Source organism: Anas acuta, chromosome 13, assembly GCF_963932015.1.
Source record: "Anas acuta chromosome 13, bAnaAcu1.1, whole genome shotgun sequence".
Lineage (NCBI taxonomy): Eukaryota > Metazoa > Chordata > Aves > Anseriformes > Anatidae > Anas > Anas acuta.
The window spans coordinates 11,706,501-11,715,947 of record NC_088991.1 but is presented as its reverse complement, the minus strand read 5'-3'; the positions used below and the strand labels follow the sequence as shown (position 1 = coordinate 11,715,947).

The 9,447-nt window shown below is 42.6% G+C and overlaps 1 protein-coding gene across 1 annotated transcript; it reads left to right on the top strand.

The window, feature by feature from the left end:
• The first annotated feature begins 213 nt into the window (after nucleotides 1-213).
• Nucleotides 214-9,199, top strand: GCNA (germ cell nuclear acidic peptidase). The gene is made up of 10 exons (XM_068697552.1): nucleotides 214-374; nucleotides 1,169-1,215; nucleotides 1,948-1,999; nucleotides 2,394-2,467; nucleotides 3,071-3,511; nucleotides 3,844-4,015; nucleotides 4,428-4,572; nucleotides 6,639-6,777; nucleotides 7,306-7,510; nucleotides 8,237-9,199. Exons 1-10 carry the CDS (start codon nucleotides 277-279, stop codon nucleotides 8,487-8,489), a joined length of 1,626 nt encoding a protein of 541 aa, XP_068553653.1. The 5' UTR covers nucleotides 214-276; the 3' UTR covers nucleotides 8,490-9,199.
• Nucleotides 9,200-9,447: the final 248 nt, after the last annotated feature.

Sequence of the window (9,447 nt, the reverse complement as noted above, 5' to 3'; positions counted from 1 at the left end):
ATGCTGTTGATTTCAGCAGAAATAATTGCAGGTAAGTATAGGTCTCACTGCCAACAGCGCGGAAGCTCTGAAGGGCTGCGTACACATCCATGAAGCGTTCTGGCCCCCTGCTCTTCTCTTTCCTGGTGCCTCCACCCCGGGGGGCCGCAGCCCCAAGTGCAGCAGCGGCCGGGGCCGGGAGGGGGAGCCCGGCTCGGGGCTGGCGCTGGCGGCGCGCATGCGGCCGGGGCCGTGCCCCGGAAGGGAAGCGGGGGCCGCGGGGCCGGGCCGGGCGCCATGGCGGAGCCCAGGGGCCGGGGGGACCGGGCCGGGCGCTCCGTGTCCGTCGCCACCCCGCTGAGGCCGGCCCGGGGCCGCTGCTCCCCCGGTGGCAGGTGAGGGGGGACCGGGGGGTGGGGGGAGGCGGGCCCGGCCCGAGCACGGAGTGCGCTGGTTTGGGGGGGGAGGGGGTGCTAAACGCGTTGCATAGAGTTTATAAGGGATGAGTAACTTTAATGTAACTAAAAGAAGCCATCTGAATGTTTTTAGGCAGTCTTTTAAGTAGCCACGTTGTGTATTTTCAGGTTCTTAGTTTTTACTTTTTGTCCCCAAATGAGTTAAGGCATTTGGTAAGGCGGAGCACTGCAGCTTGCGCCTACGTTTGCATGGCAATTGCAGTCCAGTTTTAAAATATCCTTACTAAAAACTACCGCTACTAAATATTCATGGCAACCGCATTAAAGTGCACTTCATACAAAATTAACGTTTCTCAATGTGTGTTCAGCAGTTCACACCTAATTCTATTCAGCGTTCTCTGCCTGATTACTTACCATGTATAAGACAAGAAACAACTTTTTGTCCTTTTAGAGGTCCGTTACCCAACCTGAGCTTAAACCAGAATAACGTCCTAAGCTTGTGTCACCAAATGGTTCCGTCTCAGATTTTGACAGCAATTGACCATTATTTGAATATCAAACATATTGATACAAACTTAAGTATACAAGTTTTAATGTTTGTTTTAAACAACTTAAAACTTTGCAGCCTGATTGAGATGTTCACTGTGCTTTTTTTTTCCAGTATAGATTTGGTATGTGTTCAGTATACATCTGGGATTTCAGGGCGCTAGCGATGCAGGTCTGCTCGCTGGTGACCTAATGTTCTTAATGATATTCCACTTTTTTTTTTTCAGCCTTGCCCTGTACTTTTCATCAAGCAGTGATGATGAATTTGAAATGTGTAAGTAATAGCACACATTTGTATTCTAAATGAATGTGAAAAGGTCGTATTTTTATCTGCATATAACAAAGTAGTTTTTCAGCATGATTTTCTTCCATGGTGTTAGTCTTAAATTGTTTCTGCTTCATTGCTCCTGTACAGTGCACTGTTGGTAGCTACGTGCCACAGTGAGAGCTCATGAATTTTGTGTCTCAGTCTTGGATGTGCCTTTTGCCTTGCATTGTATATGAGGCTCTCTCTGTTCTTCTCAGCTATGTTTGCTGTTAACGCTTCCAGACACGACAGAGTTTCTTTTTGCTGCAATTCTGTCTGGTCCCTGCTACCTTCTCAGCCTATCGTGTATCTTTCAGTAAGCATTTTCTCTAAACGTTATCTGTTCCAAACACATCTAAATTGGTCAGAATTCCCTCATGTCTCATAACATCTGTTCTGTTACTGTTAACCAGTTGGAGGGACGTTTTTGGCTAGAGAAGTGTTTTGACATATATTGGATTCTGCAAGGTTCAAAACAGTAGTAGTTCTTTCCCATTTCCGATATGGGTGAGGACTGAATAGTGAAGGAAATGCTATCGTGAGCTTTGAGGATTCAAGAACTGGAGCTACTTTTAAAAGATTCTTGTGTTGTTGTTTTTTTTAAAGTCTAGGTTAAAACTTGGTCGCAAGTTTTTCCTCAAAAAAACGTGTAATAAAATGATCGTTAGAACTTTGTTCTTAATCTTCGTTTTGATTCAGTTTTATCTAGAATGAAAACTCCCAAACCAGTCTCCAGAAAGGAACGTGCAAGGTGGGTGCTGTAGTTAATGACTTCTCAGTCTTTACGTATTAGCCTTCAAACTAGTAATTTATGTATTAGTTTTGATTAGTATCGTATCTGCTGTTCTGAATACTGAAAAATGATCAGAAGTTTTAGTGATTCGTACGCTGATAGTGTATGGAAGTGAGTGTGAACAGAGGAACTGGTATGTGTTTGGTCTGTATATGTTCAGGTTACATAAAATGCGACATTTGGAGGCGTACATATTGTATTGCCATTTCTGTTAGCGGATATAGGTGGTAACACTTGTGAGCAACTGCTACATGTTACGGTAGTTGTTTATTTTGGAGGTTATTTTTTTAATATGGCAATCTTACTCCTCAATTTTCCTGCTTATGCCTTTGTTTTAATGCTTGTTTTGCAGTTTAAAGGACTTCATCGATGACTCGGATGATTTCTTCTTGGACCGTGAAGTGAGAAGGAGCACAACAAAGAAGGGCAAGTAATCATCCAACAGCAAATATAAAGCAGAAATTCTCTTGGGTCAAAAGCTAACCTTCGTTGCTGACCTCATGAATACCGTCTGCAGACTGCAAAAAGCTAATTAATTATTTCTGGAGGAATTATTGGGGTGGGGGAGAAGGCAGGGGAAAGTGACATGGACCAGAAAAGTGAACAGTCATCACTCTAAGATCTGACGTGACCTGTTGATCGTGACAGATCACATCACAGATGTCAGAAGCCTTGTTGGCAAGTGTGTGCTTTATGCTGTAGGCTATGTTCTAATCAGCTAAGGCTGAGTGTTTTTTCAATTATCTTTCACTTGTTAATTTCATAAGACTTTAATATTGAATGTTCAGCTATATTCCCACACGTGTGTAGCTTTTCTTACCAGGAATAAAGCTTATGATAGTACATCTTTCAGTGACTGTCCATTCAGTATGACAGTAAATGGGCAGTGTGTAACACAGAAAGTGCAAAGATGCCTTTCTATCTTTCGTGTTTCCCCGTCCTGTTTCAAGGAATCGTTTTGTGTTAAGACGAATTTGAATCTCCTAAGTGAAATTGCCAAAACTTTAAGCTGTTTCCTTTGAATTACAGCACCTAAGGATCTTCAGACCCCAAAGAAGTTGATGACTCCTGGAAAGGAAAACGCTTGCTCCCAAAAATTGAAGTATTCAGAGGTTTTAAGTGACAGTGAAGATTGTGTCTTTGTGGAAAGTTCATGGCAAGACTACCGAAATGGGGGAGTGAAAGACTTGAAAGAGAGTCAGAGGTGCATGAAACTCCCACCCCCACAAAATCGGAAAGAGTCAGTTGCCACAGGTAGTCCAGACTTCCTCGTTGGAAGGAAAGAAAGAAGTTGTGAAAAGAGTACAGAAAATAAAACGCCAACCGTTCCGCTACGACCGAGTGCAGGGTTAGAATCAGACAGTTCAGACAGTGAATTTGAATCATTGATAGAACGGGTAAGGAAACGAAGTGTACCCCGAAAACCGCTCATAAGCACAAGTAAATCTATCTACCAGCCAAGCCCAACAGGTAAGAAATAGTTCTTAGCTAACTTGCAAATTAAATTTTAGAAGCAATGGTAGTGCTAATTACCTAATTCTGTTCATATGCATGGTACATGCTTTGCAAGTGCCACCCAGCATTTTGCAATTTTGGACTCTGCTGCTCCATCAGCAGAGTGGTGATTTTTATAGTATAGCAACAGCAAATTATCTCTCAGTTGTAAAGGCCTTTGTATGCACAGAAAGAGTGTGCTGAAGTGGAACATAAGACTTTTCTCATCATCTGTTACCTGATTGTTTATGTCTATGGTCCCGACTCTTTCACAGCATGTAGTCTTGTGACTTTTTCTGTTGAACTAGAAAACATCAAGCCACCCTGTGAAGGTGCCCAGTCCTCAAAAGGGAACGGAATCAAGACACCAAAATCAAACTCCATTTCACTTCAAGAAACACCTTCCAGTATAACAGCTTCTGTGAGAATTCCTAGAAGTGAGTCTGTCAGTTGCTCAGGCTCGGCACAGACAGAGAAAAAGTAAGTATTCCTTCATCTTTACTGTGTTCTAGGACCATCATAGGTAGATGAAGAGATGCGAAGTGTTTTGCCTAGGGTCAGGTTCTGATTTTTTTTACTACTTGGAAAGGTCTGCTACCAGTTCAATAGTTGTTAATGGTTAAGTAGCTGGAAGTCTGGGCTTTTAGTCTCAGGTATGACAGGTTCTGCCCTTCACACAGTTCTCAGGTTCTGCCATTCACACCCCTGACGAGGCAAGGAGACAGTATGAGCATGTGGACCTCACTGGCCTCATGAGGCAAGGGCAGTGAAAATAGTCAGGAGGGGTTTACGCCAGTGGCAGCATCCCAGGAATTTATTGGCTATGAAGTGACCGTTACTGTTCAATGAGTTATCTGAACTTCAGTAAGCTGCTTTATGTCTTTTCTTGTAGGCTTAACGTGTGCTCAGTGCCTGGCTGTTTCTTGCAAGATCTCTCAAATCCAGCTTCCAAGTATGTGAAGTATTTCAAGAAAAGTAAAGAGGAGCTGACACAGAAGCTCTACGCTCTCTATAACAGCACCATCTTTGAGCAGAAGGTAGGCTTTACAAACAAAAGAACTCAAACACAAAGCAACTCACATTTTTACAGTTATAAAAACCTAGTTAATACGTTGCTCCTCACTTTTTGATGTTTTTGCCTCTTTATTTTCTTCAGTTAGTAGAAGTTACATGTTATAATAATGGTTTCTGTTTCTGTTAGCTCAAGCCATTTCTTTGAAAGGGATTTTTCACCACTGTGATGCAGCAGTTTTCAGCTTGGCTTGCTTTCCCAGCTGTAATGCTGTACCATCCTTAAGTGAGCAGTTTGGATGGTGTCCAGCAGAGTCCTTGATGAGATTAAACTGCTACATGAGGTTGCCTTGGATCAGTTTCATCTTTGAAGAGGTGACTGATGTTTATCCTTGTGTATTTTCTAGCACCTGCATGGTCATGAGCTCAGCCTGCCGTGAGTGTTTCTGTAGCTGCCTGTGCAGTGGCAGGCCTCAGTGAAGGCAGCTATGGTTTTCTGCTGCTGAAAGAAGCTTAAGGCTGTTTACCATCACTGCTCAGCCAGCCTTACGGAAGCAGCATGTGCTAGCAGACTGCAGCATTGCCACAAGCTGCTCGTGGTAGCACAAGCGGATCTGCTGGCTGTCGTATCTGGTCTGGTTGTTGTGTTCCCAGCTTCTTGCCACATACTTGCAAGTAGTTCAGGAGCTGAACTGAGTTGCTGCAATCTGCTCATAAAATTAATGAGTTGGAAACTGGGAGACGTCCACAGCAGACAGCGCTTCACTCGGCTCAGACTGCTTTAGAACTGTGGCTTTTTTTTTTTTTTTTTAATTCTTGTGTAACCTTGTTCTGACAGTTCACAGCCACCAAAGGGCGATAATGCTGTTTGCTGTTTGCAGCTGCAAAAGGCAAGTGGTGGGGAATGAACGTGGAGATCAGGCAGCTGAAGGATAAAAGCACTTCCCTTTGGTGTTAGGAGCTATAGCCTCATGCCTAGTCATGCTACGTGCAGTCTTCATGCTTTTCTACTGCATGTTCCTGTCTGTCATTGCTGAACAGATTAAGAAGCTGATTATTCTTTTAATAACAGTTTCAGATGAATTTTAGTTTTAAATTGTGTTTCAAATGGAAAGTTCAACTTCAGAGAACCACTGTCTTGATCTTTGCATCTTCTGGGATGCTGGAGGCCCTCCTCTTGGGGGAAAAGTCCATGAAAGGAAGGGTGCTGCCCTCAGTAATTCCAACAGAACTTCCTTCAAGAAAGAAAGTGTCTTTATCTGAGGAAAATGTTGAGCTAACCAAGGACAGGCTAAGGTCATAATTTTACATAAAACTGAGCTGAACAGGCTGAAAGATCATGCAATCCGGTGCTTCAGCCCTGTACATGTGCTGGCACTTAACACTGTTGGAACAATTACTTAAACTCATTCAACTAATTCAAATGAGATAAAACTGGCAGAAGAACAAAAGGTAACTGAGATGTGATGAAGGCTTATAAAATCAGGAGCAGCACAGAGAATAAGCAGAAGGTGATTATTCATCCTCTCACAATGCGAATGTACATGAAGCAAAAATGGCAAATTGCAAGTTCAGAACAATCAGAAGCAGATGGTACTTGACATGTAAATGATTAAGCTGTAGAACTTCTGATCAGAGACTACTGTGGATGCTAGAAATTCATATGTATTTTAAAAGGCAATAAAAAAATGGGAAGCTATTTCTTGCAAAGAAGTCACCTCTGTCTCAGCGAGGCATTGTATTGTAAATGGCTAGCTGTTGGGAAGAGTATGTTGAAGAGGCAGTTCTGTTGCGTTCCTCACCTGTCCTTGTACTTCCTCTTAAGCAGCACTGTTAGCTATTGTTGGAGGCCGAACAGAGGACCTAAGGGACTCTGTCTCATCCTGCATTGTGAAACTCCACAGTTGGTTATAGAAATACAGAGGATGGGAATAAGAAGCCCTGGAGAGGGTTTGCTGGTGATGGCGATGTTAAAGGCACAAATAGAGACGTACAGTACTGACTGCAGTACATACTAGGGAAGCCAGAAGGCCTGAGGAACATAAGGGAGGGACAGGAGAGGGTAGATTACGTGTACTGTTTTGTTTTTCAGTTACCAGAGAATATGGTAATAATCTGGAACAAGAAAATGAGGAAAACAGCAGGATATTGTGTAACGGGGCAAACAAAAGGTCCTGAAGCACAGCGTTACGCTCGCATAGAGCTTTCTGAGAAAGTCTGTGATTCTGCAGGTTGGTACAAGAAAATCTGTGTTGATTCTAATGTGAGAAAGCATGTTCCAGAGGTTAAAAACATGGACAGGAGTAAGAGATTTAGAGCTGGGTCCTGGTCTGAAACTTTGTATTATCTTAAACAAATAAACCCATTGATTATAGCACCTGTCCTCACAACCCTTCTAAGAGGCTGGGCAAATTTACAAGACGTGAGAACAAAGGTCTATTCACGTCAACCTTGTTATTTTGTTTGCATTACTGATTTGAAGACATATTTCACAGAGTTTATTCTGGGTTTATTCTTGTTAACTACTCCTGGCAGCTACCAGATGACATCTGTCTGCAAATTAAACGTCAAAAAGCTGCTGTGCAGGGCCCTGATGTGCCCGCAGTTTTCCCATACTGAATCTAGTTTTGGTGTTTTTCATCGGGGGGTTGGGGGTGGATAAGAAAGGCAGCATCAGAGGTGTGAAGTAGTGAGCTAAGGATAGGGGTTCGTGCTTCCCCATGTTTGATCTTAATGTCTTTGGTTTGTTTTGCCCGCAGATCGCCTTCGAGACACGCTAATCCACGAGGTTTGCCATGCAGCCACCTGGCTGATCAACGGTGTTCGTGATGGGCACGGGCGATTCTGGAGATTCTACGCCAGGAAATCAGCTATGATTCACCCAGAACTGCCAATGGTAACACGGTGCCACAACTATGAGATTAAATACAAATTCATCTATGAGTGTGTGCTGTGCAAAACCACGTGAGTAATGTTTTCATCTTGTATATGATTATGTATTCTGTCTCTAATTTGTCAGTTTCCTGCCCCTATAAGTTAAGAGTCTCTTAAGCTGTCCTAGTATCGAGTGAACTTGGGATTTTTTTTCCTGTTATCCCTATCTCATGATCAACACTGATCCTATTACAAGCCTTGTGGTAGAGGATGGTACTTACCAGTTATATTTGTTGTTATTTATAAATTTGTTTATATTAGTAGTAGCAGTTTTTCCCCTTTATAATAAGGGGGTAAATGCATGCTCTGAAAGCATGAATGGAATTTTTTTCTCACAATCATCTGTGCTGATCTATTTTTAAAAAACTCACATATCATGACAATCTTCCTGAAGTATTTACTTTGACTGTGTAATGCATTAATTGCTTAGATGCAACAAAGCACTGAAAATACCGTGCCTCTGAGCGGAAACTCTGAAGGGCTGTGGAGGTGCTTCTAAATGGTGTAGCACTTCATACTACCAGGCTGAAAGTAAGAGACAGAGGAAGGAGATAAGCTAAAAAGCAGAGAAAGTTCTAGGGTAGAGAAATGCTTAATACAGATTTAATCATGTCACTCTGTGAAGGATGTAGTCTGTTTCCTGATCTATAATGCTAGCTTAACCATCTGACCTAGGGAGCTGGCAGAAGGGAGCCCTTTCCCAAAAGTCCTGACCACCACAAGTGAGAAATTAAAGTAATCACTTCTCCCTTTCAGGATTGGACGTCATTCCAAGTCTCTGGACACGGAGCGCTTTGTGTGTGCATTCTGTGGGGGGCGGCTGGTCCTGAGTCAGCCCACTCAGAAGGATGGCACTCCTGCTAGGACACAGCTCACACCCTTTGCAAAGTATGTGAAAGAAAATTATGGACTTACTAAAAGAGAGCAGCAGGGGTTGAGCCACGCAGAGGTTATGCGGAAACTCAGTGCTGATTTTGCCTTAAAAACTCGGCTTGAAGATGCCTTCTAATAGCTTGATGCACTTAATTTCTTGATGCCATTCAATGTTTGTATGTAGCGGTAAGGTAGATGGGCTATCATGGGATCTGTGAGAAGGTGTTTTGGTGGATTCCAGACAATTTTAATACTTCAAAACTTTAGATTTAAGTACTTTAAATATAAAGAAGACCCTAAGGCCTAAGTGAGCAAAAGTAATGATGATGATAGAACGTCTGTGGCAAATCAATCAGCCAGGCTATTCTTAGAAGATGCAGTTCTGGACCCTTCCTGGGCTAGACTCGCTGTGTTTGTCAGGAATTTTCTGATCTGTATTTACACACAGCGCTTGGCAGCATGTGTTCAGTGACTCCAGTGAACTATTAATTTACTGTTCCTTCTGAGGAGCTGATCTGTTCAGTACATTCCTCTGTGTGCTATGTGTATGTCTGACTGGGACTGCCAGCTGTGAGAAAAATCCAGGCACGTGAGCAAAGTCCTCCGATTCTGTCTGGATCACTCCCAAGTGACTTTGTTGAAGCTACAATAGTTGCAAAAGGAAAGGTAGAAAAAAAACAGCTTCAAATGCTTTTTTTGACCATAGAATGACAAGATCTAGTCTGATGTATTTTTGTGTAGAACATGATTCAACGCATGTTTGTCTGCTGTGAACAAGTTTGCTCAGGTGGTTATTAAGTTTTGAATAATCAATAAATGTTTTTTATACCATTTGTTGTAACAAAACAGACTACTGTGTTGCAATTTAATCATGGCTGTGTACCTTTGGTCTGTGAAGGCTTCTGCTTTCTTCTTTTTGTCAGTTTCACATGCAGTGGGTCACCTTGCGGGTCTGCCTCCTTCTTGTGAGTTTCAATCCTGGCTGCCAGGAGAGCTGCAGGGTCCATTTTGTAAGGAATCTCAATGCTGAACATGCAACAGCACCACATGAAATGTAAGTGTCCAAAAAGTGCAGGTACTGATTGATATTTAAT

Bases quoted from the DNA above. Each gene is read 5' to 3' on its own strand.
- GCNA (XM_068697552.1), top strand. From the start codon at position 277: ATGGCGGAGCCCAGGGGCCGGGGGGACCGGGCCGGGCGCTCCGTGTCC. The intron at 4,573-6,638 runs GTAGGCTTTACA...TTTGTTTTTCAG, and splicing joins GCACCATCTTTGAGCAGAAG to TTACCAGAGAATATGGTAAT. The intron at 7,511-8,236 runs GTGAGTAATGTT...TCTCCCTTTCAG, and splicing joins TGTGTGCTGTGCAAAACCAC to GATTGGACGTCATTCCAAGT.